The 17,207-nt window shown below is 41.6% G+C and overlaps 2 protein-coding genes across 5 annotated transcripts in view; both read right to left on the bottom strand.

Annotated features, from left to right (window-relative positions):
* The window catches only part of clasrp (CLK4-associating serine/arginine rich protein), an 11,348-nt gene extending 504 nt beyond the window's left edge, over positions 1-10,844 (bottom strand). Inside the window, exons 1-21 of one of the 4 annotated variants that reach the window (XM_061072708.1) lie at positions 10,760-10,844; positions 9,385-9,524; positions 8,852-8,949; positions 8,369-8,470; positions 7,890-7,969; positions 7,589-7,673; positions 7,329-7,465; positions 6,909-7,005; positions 6,188-6,266; positions 5,675-5,748; positions 5,548-5,589; positions 5,256-5,453; positions 4,596-4,901; positions 4,329-4,508; positions 3,547-3,586; positions 2,069-2,129; positions 1,860-1,918; positions 1,710-1,756; positions 1,530-1,615; positions 1,265-1,289; positions 1-131 (exon numbers count right to left, since the gene is read on the bottom strand). The exon at positions 1-131 is cut by the window's left edge and continues 504 nt beyond it. In XM_061072708.1, the coding sequence (XP_060928691.1) occupies positions 89-131; positions 1,265-1,289; positions 1,530-1,615; positions 1,710-1,756; positions 1,860-1,918; positions 2,069-2,129; positions 3,547-3,586; positions 4,329-4,508; positions 4,596-4,901; positions 5,256-5,453; positions 5,548-5,589; positions 5,675-5,748; positions 6,188-6,266; positions 6,909-7,005; positions 7,329-7,465; positions 7,589-7,673; positions 7,890-7,969; positions 8,369-8,470; positions 8,852-8,949; positions 9,385-9,483 (1,938 nt within the window). In that variant the 5' untranslated portion in view covers positions 9,484-9,524; positions 10,760-10,844 and the 3' untranslated portion in view covers positions 1-88. Of the gene's footprint in view, positions 132-1,264; positions 1,290-1,529; positions 1,616-1,709; positions 1,757-1,859; positions 1,919-2,068; positions 2,130-3,039; positions 3,083-3,542; positions 3,587-4,328; positions 4,509-4,595; positions 4,902-5,255; positions 5,454-5,547; positions 5,590-5,674; positions 5,749-6,187; positions 6,267-6,908; positions 7,006-7,328; positions 7,466-7,588; positions 7,674-7,889; positions 7,970-8,368; positions 8,471-8,851; positions 8,950-9,384; positions 9,525-10,759 lie in introns of those variants that run through there. The other 3 variants (XM_061072709.1, XM_061072710.1, XM_061072711.1) reach the window with 3 other exon arrangements.
* Positions 10,845-16,339: 5,495 nt separating this feature from the next.
* The window catches only part of LOC133002894 (protein jagged-1b), a 40,485-nt gene continuing 39,617 nt past the window's right edge, over positions 16,340-17,207 (bottom strand). Inside the window, exon 10 of the mRNA XM_061072485.1 lies at positions 16,340-16,482. Coding sequence (XP_060928468.1) covers positions 16,340-16,482 — 143 coding nt within the window. The remainder of the gene's footprint in view (positions 16,483-17,207) is intronic.

The raw sequence follows: 17,207 nt of genomic DNA, 5'->3' as shown, positions 1-17,207 counted from the left end.
ATCAGAGGTTGAGATTTATCGTTTCATCTGTTCCCATCTTCTTCTCACGACTAATGTTTGTACAGTGTGTGTTTGTGTGTCTGCGAGCTCAGTATCTGTAGGGAGGACTCCTCGACCGAGACCGTGACCTCCTGGTGAAATGAAAAGAAAGAAAATAATGCTGAAGGACGAACCGGAGTAAAAACCATCAACATTAACATATTATATGGAAATCTCTATGCACTATATGATTACTGACACATACACATATAAAAGTTAAGTGTTTTTTTTAAAGCTTGAAATCTTTGTCTGCGTCCATCGCGTTTTTAGAAATGTCACCGAGCCCACGCTTGAAGAACTAGCTGTGAATTTTACTCAATTCTCAAATGAGCTAAGTTGGTCTTTTTCCAGACATTTCTCTGGGAAATTTCAGGTAAATGTTTGGAGTTCAGTGTGTTCTGTTAACTAAAGAGCATTAGAAAATAAGTACTTATTTCTTCAACTTTTTACGAACATTATTAATTTAAATACACATTTAACATAATCAAAACTATCTATACCTCTGGTAACTAACAAACTAAGATTAGTTGTCAAGTTGACAAGCCAATCATGGGGCAGTTGAGCAAAATATAAAATCATTCAGATAAAATCTGGAACTTCAGTTGATGTTCACATGTCTAAACAAGAACCCTTATATAAGAAAAGCCAATTATTTTATTGTGGTTCAAACTGGTATTAATTTGGGATATTATATGGAAACTATCAATATAACTAATAAGTTTACAGTATTTAAGTTTATGTCCTCCACCAAAGAGGTGATGTTTTCATTGCCGTTTGTCTGAATGTTGCAAAAACTAATGAGCTGATTTTCTTGAAACTTGGTGGAAGGGTGGGTTAACTGCCAAGAAGAACCCTTTACATTTTGAAGTGGATCTGGATTAGGGGGCATATCAGGACATTTTTTCTTTAACATCGTGGGGTCATTTACTTCATGGATCTTGATGAATTACATCCTGATAACAGCCAGTTTACTGATATCCCATGATTGTGTGAAATGTGGTGCAGCTTGATTGAATTTAAGCAGACTGTTGGGCCTTGGCAGAGTTTTGGTTCTAGTTTTAGATATAAACTTGAACATGGTTTTTTGTTGGTGCTTTCTTTCCAAATTAATTCTCACACTCACACAGCCTTTGGGATAATGTTTGTGCATTAATATGAAAAAATGTAAAAAACAATTAATTCTGATTCGTTTGAGCTGTGCAGATTCTTGTGGCTTCTCACATACCTTCTGTGCGAGTTGTGTTCTCGGCCTGAGGGACAGAAGACACAGACACGTGATCAGAACAACAGCAGGAACAGCAGAACATTTTAAAGCCTATAAAACTGTTTGAGTAGAAACTGAGTCCAGCGAATCAGACAGACGCTGAGTTGATTAAATATTCTGGATTCCTCTGTTCGAGTACTCAGCAGTGCTCACACAATAAACACTAAAGTATTACTAATATTTTAGATCCATATGGTTGTTGCTGATCAGAAAATGAATCTCTCACCATATTTGGAAGGAGAAGGCGAGTGGCTTTGTCTCCCGTACTGTCTTTCCCATTCATCCCTCTCTTTCTCACGGCGCTCACGCTCCCTAAATACAGAACCGTTGGATCAGACAGTGGCAAGTAGCACACAATTACGTAACACAAAAATCCCCCGAAAGACGCACACACACGGAACCTTACTTCATGCGTATTTTGCGTGCCATGGCTCTTAATTCTCCTTCTCGCTCCTGTAAAACAAACAGAACAATTAAAGGACAGAAAGGATAATAGAGTCCCTGTTTTCACCGAAATGTGATGCAAGCGCACACAGACACGCACACACACACACACCTGACGTTTGTTCTCCTGCTGCTGGACCTTAACCTGAGCAGCTCTTTTATCCGCCTTGGCTGCAACACAGAAAAATACACATGAATCGAGAAGGAAAGAAAACAAAAAAATTATAATTTCTTAACGTGAATCTGAAACTGTACTGTTTATGCACAACTTATGCACAAACCATAAACACACACACACACACTCTGCTCAATTGTACTCACACTGCCTGGTGAGCGCCTTCTGCATCTTTAGCTTCAGTCGCTCCTGTGGCGTCATCTTGGGCTGCAGGTGATAAAAGTGTTAGCACATCCTCTCACAGCGTGACAAAAAGTGTGTGTGTAATATTAAGTGTACCTTGTAATACAAATTATTGCTAATATCATCTTTATGTACATTTAGTAGTGGAGAGAGAAAAGCCAAAGATAAATTGATTTCATGTGACGTTTGTTAAATAGGTTTAGTGTGAGATCACAAGCTAAGAAGTGTGTGTGTGTGGTTTTGTGTGTGAGTGTGTGTGTGTACAGAGGTAAACTTCTGCTGCAGGATGGATAAGAAGCAGACCCAGATCCAGCCACATGAACCTTTACACAAATATATATATATATATATATATATATATGTAGGGACACGGTCAGAGAGAGAAGGACGAGGACAGTTGAAGAAGAGCTGGTTGGAATGTGAAACGCTGACAAAGTTCAGGTCCGTTGACATTAACAGAATTCATGTGGACCGAGTGGCATTTAGTCACTGACACACCCATGAGTGTGCTGTTAAAACCTGGCCAGGCAAGAAAAACTGCAGGTAACGACACTGCAGGCAAATTTAACAGAAGAGCAGGTTAAAAGTTCAAATGCAGTCGTCTTTGTTTTCCTTTCGGAGGAGAAGAGGAGCCAGGACAACGAATGATCCAGAATGTTAGAGAATATGACAACAAATAAAAGTGAAAGTTAATGCTGATGGGATAATTTGACATTTTGGGAAATAAACTCAATGAGATAAGACGGATATCTGACTGATCACATTCCGTTGCTGGATCTCATACGGGATATTTCAGTCAGTACGTTTATGCAAATTAATACATACGATGTAGATCAAACAGGTTTTGCACACACTAAAAAATACTTTAGCCATGTAGATGCTGTGACAATTGTCAATCATTTTAAACTTAAATTGTCAAGACAAGTGTATTTACCGAAATGTCCAAAGTTTCCTTTAACTTTTATCCAGAGTTCAATCTATTTAGAAAAAATAGCGAAGGTCAGAAATTATGAATTGGCCAATATCCATTGATTACAAGACATATGGTCATAAGAGAAAAGGGCCTCTGATGTGCAGTGTGCATTTGAGGATGTGAACAGATAAACAGACAAAGCATCACTTAAAGCACAATCAGGACAATGAACAGCTCAACAGTCGGTCTACATGTTCACTCGATTCAGGGACGGCAGCATTAATTCAGTCATTTATGTCAGCAGGAATACTGCACTGGAAATTGCAAAGTAGATGTGGGGCTTTTACTGCAGTGCATGTCCAGTTTTGAGGTTGGGGGGGAAAGAAAAAATCAAATCATTTTTTTTCCCCTCTGAGAGCAACAATGGCTTTTATATCCCAGTATGGTGGACAACCATGTCTGCCTGTCAGGGATGAGGGAGGCGTAGGCTTTAGCAAGAAAACCCAGCTAGATCAAATTCTTACTGACTTTGGCAGCTCCCGTCTCTTTACCACTCGGTGTATCAGGCCTGGAGAGAGGAGAAGGAGATAGAACACAATTCTATGTGATGAGGACATATAAATTAAATGATTTATATCCAAACGTCAACTTTCTAACACGTCTCAAGGCTGAATGAGGCTTTAAAAGTGTGACTATGCATTAAAGAGAAGAGATATCAATATAGAGGCTGTTTCTGGCTTCATGGTGTTGCACTGCTGAGAGAACATTTATTAGAGATTCACTGCATCATGTCTGAGGTGCAGGATAGGTTATATTGTTAAACTACGTTAGAGTCTAACAATCCTTAAAAACATCATCATCAAATTGAGACAAACACTGTGATATGAAAGGGAAAGAAAATATATAAACATAAGATTATAGTTTTGAACGAAGCCCTTCACCGTCTAAATCCCAACTTTTCTGTTTCACGACAAGTAAAGTCAACTTTACTTGTCAAAATACTGTCATGGGAGATTTTTGCTGTATTTGAATACTTTTTGGAACAAAGACAATTTGTCATTAAGACTAAAAAAAGGCTAGGTATGTTTTTGTTTATCACCATTGTCCCAAGAAGGAAACCATCATTCATGTTGTAATAGCGATCGCACCAGCATCAAACTTCCGGGCACGCCCACAGTTAAGTGTTAACACAACACATGTGTGTGACTCCACCGAAAGTCTGAGTCAAAACTAAAGATTATTCTTCTACATTTCCACGTGTCTGTGAGTTGGTGCAGATTCGTGTCTGTTGGCATTAACGTTCTTCTTACTTTCTTAGCTTGTCAGCGATAAAGGTGGTAGAGGGCTGGGCCCCTCTGTGATCAGGGGAGGGGCTGTTGTTGCCAGGCGACTGAGAGGGGCTGCGGCTGCCACTGTCTACCCTCCGGTGTTCTCCACTGTTCCGGCCACCTCGCCGAGAACTGCCCCCCTGCCGTGAGCTGGAACGAGACCTGACCAAAAAGATGAGACCACATCTCAAACATGCCGATGGTAAAATACTAACTATATTCTGGTGGAGGGTCAGTGAGGAGTTGTACCTTGTCCGCCTGCGTGCCGGGGGGCGTCTCCTGTCCCTCTCTCTCTCCCTGTCTCTCTCTCTGTCGTTAGACCGTGACCTTGTCCGGTCACGTCTCCTCCAGGATGCGGCTCCTCCATTTCCTCCTCTACTTCTTGAGTGAGATCTGGAACGCCGTCTTGATCGCGAGTGGCTTCTGGAGCGACGCCCATCCCTCGCCCCACGTCCTCGCCGGGCTCGGCGCGAACGGAAAGATGAACGCGAGGAAGACCGAGAGGAGGAGCGGGAGGAGGAGGAGGGGGAGCGACTGGATGATGACCTTCGTCTCCTGGACAAACAGAGACAGGGCTTTAGTAACAACACCAGCCTAGCACCTAGTCTATCAAGAAAGTTTCAGTTTTCTTGGGAGCTTACTATTTCATGGTCATTAGAGGCATAACAAATTGCAGCTTTCTGTATTAAGTCATAATGTTAAACACATAGAATCATAAACTCCCTGATCCCACTGTCTTTCTCTGCACATGCACGGTAGAAGAAAAGGTCTTATTTGAACTGGTATGTTATATAATTACAGACGGATCTGCCTCACCGACCCCCCCAAAAAAATCAATCAGCATTTGGACTTAATACTGTGCATGAGGACATAACCAATGAAAAGCCAGGGAGAGGGAAAGTTACCGACCGGGAGCCCCTGCTATGACCTGCGGGGTTCTGCAAGTTGGAGGGGGGGTGGCCAGAGTGAGGAGCGGGTGTCTGAGCTGCTGCTGCAGCTGCTGCAGCTTCCTCGTCACTGCCTCCGAAGCTGGTGATGAAGGTGATCTTCTCTGGCCCAGGAGACTTGGAACGGGACCGCGACGCAGAGCTGGATTCTGACTCTGGTCTAAAAATAAAATCGGGAAAATAACGTTACAACATGCACAAAAAAAAGGCTGAAAAAGTGAAGAGGAACACAGATAAACAGCGAGTTAACTCACCGCTTATAGGGATCATATGTTGGGCTGTCTCTCCTGGCGTAGCTGTTATCCAGGAGGATGCAGACAAGAGTTAAACAATAAGTTAAATTATTAAATGGGAATTTTTAAAGAGGAACAACAAATTTACCTTGGTGGACTGATCTGTCGACCTTTAAGCCTCTTCTCTCTGAACTCTCTCCTCTGTCTGCGAGAGCGCCGGCCCTGCGATGATCACACAGAAGCTGCTTTTAGACACGAACTGAACTCTGTGGTTTCACCGTCTTTTCTCAGGAGGAAGTGTGTGTGTGTGTGTGTGTGTGTGTGTGTGTGTGTGTGTGTGTGTGTGTGTGTGTGTGTGTGAACGCAAATGTCAGAGTGAGACGCTCTGCAGCAGCATTTATCAGCCTGGCCTCCTAGTGTAAAATCCCTTAGAAAATCCAGGAGAAGTCGATGTGCGAACACAACAGTTTGATGCTGTGCAGAGAACCCCCCCCCCCCTTCTGCTATGTTGTGCATGTGTGAAAAGCAAACTGCGGGCAAAGTTGTATAGCCAATTGTCCGGATTATACACGGAGGTCATGTCTGAAAACAGCTATATATACATTGCAAAGTTGTGAAATGAAGTGCATGACAACAACAAACTCAATAGATGTTATCTTACAGAGTACATGGCCTTCTCAGCCTCCAGAGCCTTGGCGTGTTTGATGGCCTCCACTTCCTCCTTGTCTTTCCTCAACATCCTGCAGGCAACAAATTCACAGCATTAAAAAATTAATTATGAATCTTTTCATCAACAGGGGAGAACACTGCAAATGTTTAATAAAAATACTTACAAGTAAAAAATAAAAGCTAAACATTACAACGCTCCACATAAAAATTGTTCAACCTGAGAAAACAAATGTCTTTTAACTGTTTATTCCTCTGAGCTCATCAAAACACCCACTAGCACATTCAAAAACATCTGCAAACAACATTCAATAAAAGGGTTAGATTAGGGCTGCTCGATTATGGAAAAAATCATAATCACGATTATTTTGGACAAAAAAGAAATCACGATTATTCAAACGATTATTAATATGTGCCCTTATTTTTTTTTTTTAAATGACTAACCGGAAGTACCAGTCACTTCCGGTTCCGGTAAACACCGATTACGGCTGCGTGTCTTATTCCTCCGTGAAACCATTCAGGATATCGGTGCCCGGTTATTCAAACCCTTAATGATGGCAACATTAACACTCTCCATAAAAACACTTTGTAACTGAGAACTTTGAAATTTCCTCTCAATATTAAATGTCCCCAATACACACACGTATCGTAATCACGATTACATTTTGATTAATTGAGCAGCCCTAGGTTAGATTCCACACATGATCCCTTGTTACCTGACAAAGTCTCCTTCAGCCATTCCATATGGTGTCGCCATCTTGTTCAGGTCCAACTCCTGCTCCACGTTCAGCTCATCAACATCAACCTCCACATCTGCACAAAAAAAGTGACGTGTTAAAACAAATCTAACACTTCTACTTAAAGATTTCTGAACAGGTCGTCAGTTCACTGCAGGTAAGAAGGTTTAATAAAAATATAAGCAAATATTTAAACACTCGAGGCAAACCTCAAGTTGTCAGATTTCTAAAATCATGAAGTTTCTTATATTTGCAATTCTTTATTTCTGATAAAGACCAAAATCTGAATATTGTCATACCTCAGTGCAAATTTCTACTTTACTTCTTATTGTTCGTTTGGGGTATATGTCTTATTTTCTAAACATGCAAATATCATTAGTGTCAAAGTCATTTCCTCACCAATATCTGGGATTCCCTCATCCTCTTCGGATTCACTGTTCTCGGAGTTCTCTTCATCTTTGTCTGACTGGGGGTCCGGCTCTGCCACAGTGCTGTCTTCATACGTGTATCCGATGGTGGCCTTTTTCTCTGCCAGCCTACACACAAAAATACACAATTCATCACTACACATTGCTGTAAATGCTCCAGTGAGCAAACAACCTGTGATTATCACATATATATTTTATGTGAGGATGAAGCTGTAACTTTAAATGACCTACTTCTTCTTCTCGTCCTCATTTGGTTTCTGCAGGCCACCGTAGAGTTCATCCAAGTAGATCTGATATAAACATTGCTCCTCAGAGACTGTAGGAGAACAGCAGGGAGTTAAAGGGGGAAACACAAACTACACCCACCAGGGGGCCGGCTCACACACTACTGTGGTGCATAAATAACACCTATACAACCCTGTCATGTGTGAAATGTTGTTTTGTTTTGTGAAAATTGTTTTAGCGTCCGAGAGTGACATGAAACTTGCTTTTCTCTTGAAAGAACTTCAGCTCTCAGGTTTGTGATACTCACTGGTTGCGAAGTCGTTCTGCACGAGGCCTCTGTAGCGCTCATAGTTACACTTCCTCTCCTCCATCTCCTGCTCTGGGGTGCTGCATAATAAAGAGTAGACAGAGACCAACGGGATAAAGTGGAGGATTTGTTGCTGTTGTGAACACGTCTGTGCAGAGAACCTCCCGCGGTGCTGTGCAGGTAGGAAAGGCAAACAGCTAGAGCGATCCTGTCTGTGTTTTGCTGGTGAACGTTACAGGAGTGTTTATGACAGCTCCACTGCCCGAGGCAGGTGTAATTGGCTGTAAACTGCAGTAATACGTTGCTTTACCACCACGGTGAGAAAAAATCCATACTGTCAAGGGGCCGAGTAAAACTGGAGAACACATGAATGTCCCCACAAATGTAGTGTAATAGTGAGGCAAAAATCGGAATATCATAAAATATTCACACTTCATAGACGCTGGGATAAATGTGGCTCCATGTGATGAAGGACTTACGAAGTGCTGAGCAGAGGAGGTGTGTAGGTGGGGATGTAGTCCAGATGAGCTCTTACATCGAACCTGTCAATCATATTGTTGGCGTCTCCTAGCCATGGCATCCTTCAAACAACAGAACAGACAGGAGGTGTGAACAGTGAGATCCCAACAGCACGAGGCGTGATGTGTGTGGGCGGGGCCTCTGTCCAAACAGCCTCAGTCGATCGTGGGATGGATTCCACAAGATGTTAAGAGACATTTATTTGAGATTCTGCTCCGTGTTGACATGATTGCATCAGATATTCTCTGCAGATTTGTCAGCTGCACATTCAGGCTCAAACCAGCCTGTCTGGCACTAACAATCACGTCATGGTCAAAGTTACTGAGATCAAAGTGTTCCTTCATTTGGTTGTAAACGTTAATTGAAGGATTATTGCATGAATAAAAAGGTTGACTGGAACTCCTGATAGATTGCTTTATGGTTGTATGAGTGTGTTTCCTCACATGTTGATGGGGCTCTCAGCAGCCAATGCCACAGCAGGATCCAGATGGATCTTGTAGGCTCGACCATGGACCTGGAGAAACTGAGCAGGATCTTTTTTCTATTGAGACAGGACAAGAGGCCATTAAAAGACATCAAGGAGTGAAACATATCTTACTTCAGTGCACCAGAAATCATGTTTAACCATTTCTGTGTAAGTAGCTCAGTTAGCTTCAGAAGTTGCTTCACCTCTCGAGTCGGTATGTTTACCCGGCAGGTCACACTGAACGGGGGGGTTCAACGACCTGCCTGTTTAACATAACAACTCTCACACAGGTACGGACCCACAGAGGTCAAATACCTGAAAAGTCCCATTACTCAGTTAGAGCTGAAGAAGCCTCTTGGACAAGAGATGAAACTTCTTCAAGAATAACAGGCAAGTCCAGTTAACTACTTTCAACTAAGTAGTAACTAATTCACTTGTAAAACTTCTGAAGAGACCATGACTGAGAATCTCCACAGACACGGATCTCAGTGAGGGGACAAAGTGTCTTACGATCTTCTCGTAGTATTCTCGTCGGCGCTCTCCTCGGCGTTTGTAGTCCACCATCATACCACGGAGCTTGCGCTCGTGTTTGCGGGCCTCTTGCCACATGACGGCACCGCTGGCGGTGGGGGCGCGGCGGGGCACGGCTGCTGCAGGAGGGCGAAGAGGGGGGGGACACATGCAGAGGAGAGAGCGAGAGAGAGAAAGCATAGGATGGTGTGAGGGGAATCAAATAGAGATAGAATTATAGAAGAGACAGAAAAAAGGTGCACAACAACCTTCTGATCTTTAATGAATATACGACATGGACACGTACAGAGTTTTTCTGAGAAAATCCTGCATGTACATATTTGTTCCGTGACACAAAAAAACTTTTATGTTTATTGCTGTGTGAGAATTTCTACAAATCCTGGTCACGAAGAAAAACTTTTGTTTTTGGAGCAGGACTGAAAATTGATGGAAGTTATCTATTGGGCATCATGTGGTCCTACATGGAATGGAGCATTTTAATGGCATAGTGTTAAAATTAATAAAATAATTTCCATCTGCTATAAATATGATGAGCCGATTTGGTGTGAACGCATAATATAAACCACGATGGTGTGATTTATTCTAGAGGTAATGCTCAAAACCTACAGCCACATATTAATTTCTTGTAAATATAAAGTCCAGGAAAATAAAAGGTTAACTAGAGAACTTCATGTGATTTTCAGTTGCAAAGGCCTTTTAATTATTTGAATAAACTTGAATATACGAATTTTCCTTCTGGGTCAAAGGTTATAACTGATATTATTTGGAAAAACTGGCTAAAATGCTGTGTGTTATTCACTCGTTTGTCCCTAAAATGTTGAACTTCCCGTGACTGAACCATATCCGAATTAATGTTGCACACATGTTGATATCAAAACCAAAAAGATGACAATAATTAAATCTAATGACATTTAGCATTTACTGTCAATATTTGTATTAGAAACATAGAAACACGCCTCCTCTGTTCAATCAGTCTAATCGCTAGCATCTCTCCACTGAGCCAAACCACCTCCGGCTAAAGGGCTAACGCAGCTAATGCTCTCACAACGACTGCGTGAAGCTAATCGCACTTTAGCTTCGTGCATGTGTTATTAAACGCTGTATTTAAGGCGGAGTGTTGTCGCTGCTGCAGCCGAACATGACGTGAAACGTGTGTTTTCAAAGTTGTGTTTGAGTTTGTTAGCACGACGGCCCGGTTGAGCACGTAGCTCTGCTGCTGCTGTTAGCCTAGCCTAGCTTAGCTTAGCATATGTGCAGAGGCGAAGGCAAACGACGCATTTAACTCGTTTTAAGCAACAAGCATGAAACCCGGACCCGATGCACCGTCAGCCCAGTCGTCCCCGGCTCCCAGTACCTGTTGTTAGGACCACCGACACACACTGGGGTTGATCTCGGCCGAATGAGGTCGATGCTGCGGGATCGTCACACGCCTCTTTCACCTCCGTACACTGAGTGTGAGTCAGTGCAGTACCGAGCTCCGGCAGCAGGGGGCGCTGCACTCGTTTCCAACGGTTTCCAACCGGCAAGTACACCCTGCGGCTCAGGTTGGATGAAGTTCACCACGAACGACGCAAGATGTCGCTGTAGGACAGAGCAGAGCACTTTCACTTTTTAAATGATTTCTTGTGAATTTAAGAACAATAATTCAACTTGATCAAACAACAACTTCAAAGGAACTAATGATTATTACATTAACTCATAATAACCTATATGAAGGATAACTTATGGTTATGCCCATACAAAGCAAGAAACCATCACAACAATCTATTTCCTCTGCAATTTGTAAATATGTGTTGTCTTGTATAAAACTGCATAATTTCTTTATCACCAGATTAACCTGAATATATATTTGTAACCTCTATTGTTTTCCTTATGTCTACTAGAGCATAGTGTTTCGGTTTCAAAGATTAATTAAACTGAAATAATAACACCAGCACTGGAAAGCAATATTTAAAAAAGATCCCGATTACATTTACAATTATATCTAATACGTGTAAATGTTCAAATTAAGGTATTTATACTGTTTAATTCATGTTCCTGGATACTTCTCCTCCACTGAATTTTGGAGGGAAATACTGTAATTTGTACTACCCACAATGTATCTGCTACAGCTGCAGTAGCTAGTTTGAATTTAAGATTTTACACACAAAACATATAATCATCATATAATACATCAAATATCACATATAATATTACAGATTATACTCAATGCTGCATGTCAAATTAGCTCTACCTTGAACAATTGCAACATTATAAGTCCCATTTACATGTAAATATTAAATAAATGGATCAAGAATAATGATCCAGTGATAGAATAATATCACTTAGAATAATATATGTTATTTAGAATTTATACATGTCAAAGGAACTCTGGGGTGTTTTGACTGAGGAGCAGTCAACTCTTAGCTGGAGGTCAACTTTCTAATCTGTGAGCGGTGGTCTGACATCCTGGGCCTCACAGCAGGTGTAGAAAGTGTCTCATACGTACAGTTGTGTATTCATGTGTGTGTGTGTGTAAACTCTGTTTCCTACATTTCCTCCTCACCAGGGTGGCGACAGGAAGCCTGTGTTCATTTCCAGACTGTTGCTGTTTGCGGAGGTCAGAGGTCACATTTGTTACATCCATCTGCACATTAATTGTCGCTGCAGTGACCTCGAAGTCACTTTACACTGCCCCGACACACAAACTCCTTCCTCTTACACACATTCATACACTCAACCACTACTTACTACTGCACTACAATTATTGTTTTAACATCAGCCTGACACGTATGAGCTTACACAGACCACAATACCAGACAAATATTTTTTAATATTTGTTCTTATATGCTTTGATATATTTAGCGCTGTCTGAACTGCAGTCACTGTAAATACTATAACATTGTAAATACAATAATATCACTAACTTTAATTCAAATGGTTTGATTTTAACTGGCAACAGTTTCCCTCTAAAGCCCACCTCTGTCATAACCCTGTGAAAGTTTCGCCAACTTTCAAAGTTTATTTTAATCACAGTCATTTGGGAAGAATGGAGTCAATCAGGTGCCGACTCTGTTCCCATCAGTGTTGATATGAACATTTATCAGTAAGAGATGGAGCGAGAGAGAGAGAAAGAGAGAGAGAGACGATACAGTCTGACCCACTGACCCAGTGAAAGCGTCTGTTAGCCACATTTCATCCTGAAATATCCTCCCTCCCTCAGTTTGAAAATGATATGTTGTAGCATCTGATAATTATGCTCACACAACAGTAGTAACAACTATTTGACACAGTCTTGATATTATTTATATATTTATTACTAATGGTATTGTTTTACTGCTACACGTTGGACTAATTATCAGCCCCTAACTCCTCTTACCTATTTAAGACTGGTCCGAAAAATCATACTCATTTAAACCTGTATATTGAAGCAATAATGTTATTGTTCATGAGGTTTCTTTAATTTTTCTTAACTAGCTCCAGGGTCAAAGTACAGATTATATATGTCATATAGATTGTAAAGCCATAAATAAAATTGAGGTACAGTGAAAAGGATTTTCTAAATTACCTTTGTCCATGGATGCTTCAATGAATACAATTTGAATATTCAGAAAAATGTCTTTTTTTGAAAGTGCAATTTCAACAGTTGTATATATTTAATATTTGACATACTGGTGTCTAATGAAACTGTGGAAGCACTTTTTAAGTGTATTGTGTTTCAGATGTGAACACTGTGTGAATTTACCCCTGGGTACATTTCAAGATTCTGACAACTGAGGTTCTCCTTCACTTACAAACTACAGCAATTGAGAAAAAAGTCCTTGTTGCATTCATCCATTCATTCGTTCGTGCTCTGGCCTTGAACAATGATATTAGTAACTCGTCTTTAAATAGAATCACAAATAACACTTTTATTTCGAAAGGGCAGGAAACGTTTTGGTCTCTCTTGCAAAAAATAAAATTATCTTTATCATGCAGCACAGACACCTCCCTCTACCGCCAACTGTGGAGATTAAAGATTACAGGCAATAAACAATAGGATAGAGTTGTTAAATGCTCCTTTATTACAACCCACATGTGCTGTTTGCTCCAGAGGGAAAGTGAACTGGGACAAATAGAGCAAAGTAGTACAGAAATTATTTCAGACCAAACCACAGTACAAAAAGAGCATCGATATGTACAATATATTTATGTACAAAAAGCTATTTTACACTCAGGTATGAAACAATCATACATCTTTAACATACTGTAGTATCACAGAGACAATGCAGGCAACAGTGTATAGTTTGAAAAAACAGTTTTTCAGAAGTTCAGGAGTACGCACTCTCTTTTCACAAGTATATCAACTTTGTTTTATTTTTTCCCCCTCACACCCACTCATATTATACACTCTCTCTTTCTCGCTCACACTCACACACACACACTTAGGAACAACCAGACACAGAAACACACTGTGTTAAATAAACATCCGTTCATTGCTCGGTCTGTCTGAGTTCAGTCTGAAACAGAAATGGGGGTCTGAACCCCAGTCGTCATGGCATCATGGACCAGGAAACATGTTGAGAGGCTCCTGCAGAGGATGATCCTCTGTTTCCTCTCCGCAGCACGTCAGGCACTCCAGTCTTCACGTCTCCACATTAATTCAAGAGCCTGAAGAGTCTTTCAGTCAAACATTGTCAATCGCTGCTTCTCACAGTCGTCAAAATAGACGAAGTAAAAGAGACGAAGTAAGACTTTTGACCCCTCCACTTAGCAGCCTTTGCTTCTCAGGTGTCTGCCATCTGAGCACGTAAAGGTCAAAGGGTCGTCCCGTTTTCATAACTGCAACTATGATATAGTGGCAGCATCTGGACACAGGGCCCTGTGAGCGAAAGAGTGCAGAGGACGTAAAAAATAAAATTAAAAAAAGCTCCTCGGATGCCTCAGAGGTCAAAGGTCAGACCTCCAGTTCCTGGTTGTCCGAGAAGTGGAAGCGGTTCAACTTCTCCCTGTCGCGGTTGGAAATGTCCAGTTTGGGAGCGTGGGCCGGCTTCAGCGCGGGCGACGGGTGCGAGGGGGCCGGGGAGGGCGGCAGGGTCAGTTCGATCTCCTCGTAGCACCTAGAGACAGGGGCGGGGGCGGGGGGGTGCGTGAGGGGGGCGGCGGGCGGCAGGAGGGGCACGGGACGGTCCACGTTTCTGATGAGGTTGACAAACTCCCTCTGGTTGTTGATGCCCTCTTCCTGCGGGACGGCCTGCTGCTTTTTCCGCTTGCGATGGAAGTGGGAGAGGATGAAGGCGCAGGCGGCACAGCCACAGACGGTCACTAACGCTAGGACGCCCACCAGGATCATGTAGAAGCTGAGGCCCCCGTGTGGCGTGTCAGACATGGCACCTGCACACGGGAAGACATGACAAGGATCAGACCTGACTTCATTAACATTTGACATATTTAAGACAAACCTTTATTTTTCTTACCTGGACAGTGTTGACCAATGCAGGGATTTTTTAGGGTTGCACACTCGTTACCATAATAACCCTCAGGACAGGCACACGTGTACCTGCCTTCGGTGCTGTGACAGGTCACCCCCTGTTGGCAGGGATTGGGATTGCACAGATCCAACACCATCTGGAATGATGTAAGGAATAAAACAATGAGGAAAAGAAAGGCTCATTATTATTCCTATAGCGAAACAGTTTGACAAATCCTTTACCGTGTGAAAATCAGTACCGCAAATGATCATTGAAATGTTTAAAGATGAGATGTTTCTAAAATAGGAAATCATGAGACCTTTCTAAGATTTTTCTAGTTTAGTCGTTATCTATGCCTAGTTTTCAATATTAAATTAAAACATATAATTGAAAGTGCGGTTATTTTAAAATATTTATTTTAATCATTTATTTTATTAATATGTTTAATTTTGTATGACTCTTTTTAACTTGCTCATTCTGGTTTGTTTCATGTTTGCCAGACATTAATGACAGTAAATAATTGAACCTGGGATATTATCAATTTAGCTTTTATCACAGAATGTCTGTCCATTCATATATTCATTCTGCACGTGATTAAACTAATCTTTAAATCTATGAAGGGATGACCAACCTCACAGAGGGTCCCTGAGAATCCCATGGGACAGTTGCAAGCGACCATCTTTCCATCCCTCTCCACACACTGTCCCCCGTGGAGACAGGGGGCGCTGAGACATGGACTGGGACCATTTTGACAATATTTCCCCAAGAAACCAGGCGGACACCAGCATCTGGACCCCGACACCTGGTCCTGGTGGGACAGAGGTGAGATTGACAGAGCAATGATTGTGTGAGTATGTGGAAAGAGGCACTGGAGAAGGAAAGGGAAGAGTTTGCTTCAGGCTGTGACACTTTCGAGAATAAATCCTGCACACGGCCTGAGGCAAAATAAGCTCTAGAGTGTGCTGCATTTCTTGAATTTGGTTCACGATATTAACATAAATCCCATTATTTTCCTTTTCAGATAATGAATGATACAAAGATGATGACCAGTGTAAAGAACTGAGGGCCGGTGATATGATATTTGATATGCAGAGACGACAGGGGATTTAAACAAAGGTGGAGCAGACTCACCTCACATCGTCCTCCATTCATACACAAACCCTGACAGCTGCTGTTCCCTAGAAACCAGAGGAAGCAGAGAGGAGATATTAAACGCTCACACAGACACAGTATGGTTGTAAACAACAACATACAAAGTGTAGTCGGAACATGACATGCAGAGATTGTTAAAAAACACACATTTTGCACACTTTATTGTTTTTGTGTTACATTTTTTGTGCATGTCAGTGGAACGCTGTGACAGATGATTGATAGAACTGGAGTTGGAGTAAAGTGATCTCGTGCTCTCTGGGAACTTGCTGTTTTAACACAATCCACAGAGGCCCTACGTGTTTCAATACCTGCCACAGCGGCAACTGCCACCACTCCTCTCTTCTTCTGTCATTTTATTTCTGTCGTTCTCTTTTATACTCACTGATGTCACAGTTAGGACCCGTCCATCCAGGGAGGCAGTCACACAGGTATCGGCCGATCAGGTTGCGACAAGAGCGGGCGTGAACACAGATATTAATTTCACACTCATTGGTGTCTACAGGGACAAAGGAAAGAGGACAGCGTTTCTAAGACGACTTAAAATAACAAACGGTAACATAAACAACATTTTACCTGTGTAAAGCTGAAGTCACATCGTGAGAAAATTAATGCATCTTAACTGTTAGTGAATCTTTTCACTTCAAACTGATAATTTGCTTATTTAACATATTGCAGCTGTAAGTGGTGCCTTGTGTATACTGAAATGTGGGACAGTATAATTATTATAAAGACTGCCTGAAGTGGAATCACTACACACGTATAATTAGTATGACAATAGGTCATATTTAAGTTATCATGAGAAATTAAACATTGCCATTGAAATCAGCTGAAACTAAATGAGTTGGTTGATGAGGTGAGGGGAGTTTAAATTGCCAATTAATGAAACCAACAGAGGAGCTCATATATGATTTATAATGGATTTAAGGGCATTTTATTAATCCCTTCTGGGAAATTTGTCCTTCTTATATTATCTATTTTGGAGACAAAGGCACTTGTACCAAACCTCTATGTCCCCATCTTGTTAATTGATTCAGCGAAAGTTTGAAAAAATGGCTCAGTCAGATTCAGTTGGATTATCGGGTATAAATTGTGCCACAGTCAATGACAGCATCAGGAGTTCATGTAGCGATAGCATGTATGTTTTTGGAGTGGAAGTAAACCCAGGGGCGTTAAAACAGGGTAGGCACAACAGACAATTGCCTAGGGCCATGAGCTGAGAGT

The sequence above is a fragment of the Limanda limanda genome, chromosome 6, assembly GCF_963576545.1.
Source record: "Limanda limanda chromosome 6, fLimLim1.1, whole genome shotgun sequence".
Taxonomy (NCBI): Eukaryota; Metazoa; Chordata; class Actinopteri; order Pleuronectiformes; family Pleuronectidae; genus Limanda; species Limanda limanda.
The sequence above is the reverse complement of the archived record's forward strand: the minus strand, read 5'-3'. Positions and strand labels throughout refer to the sequence as shown.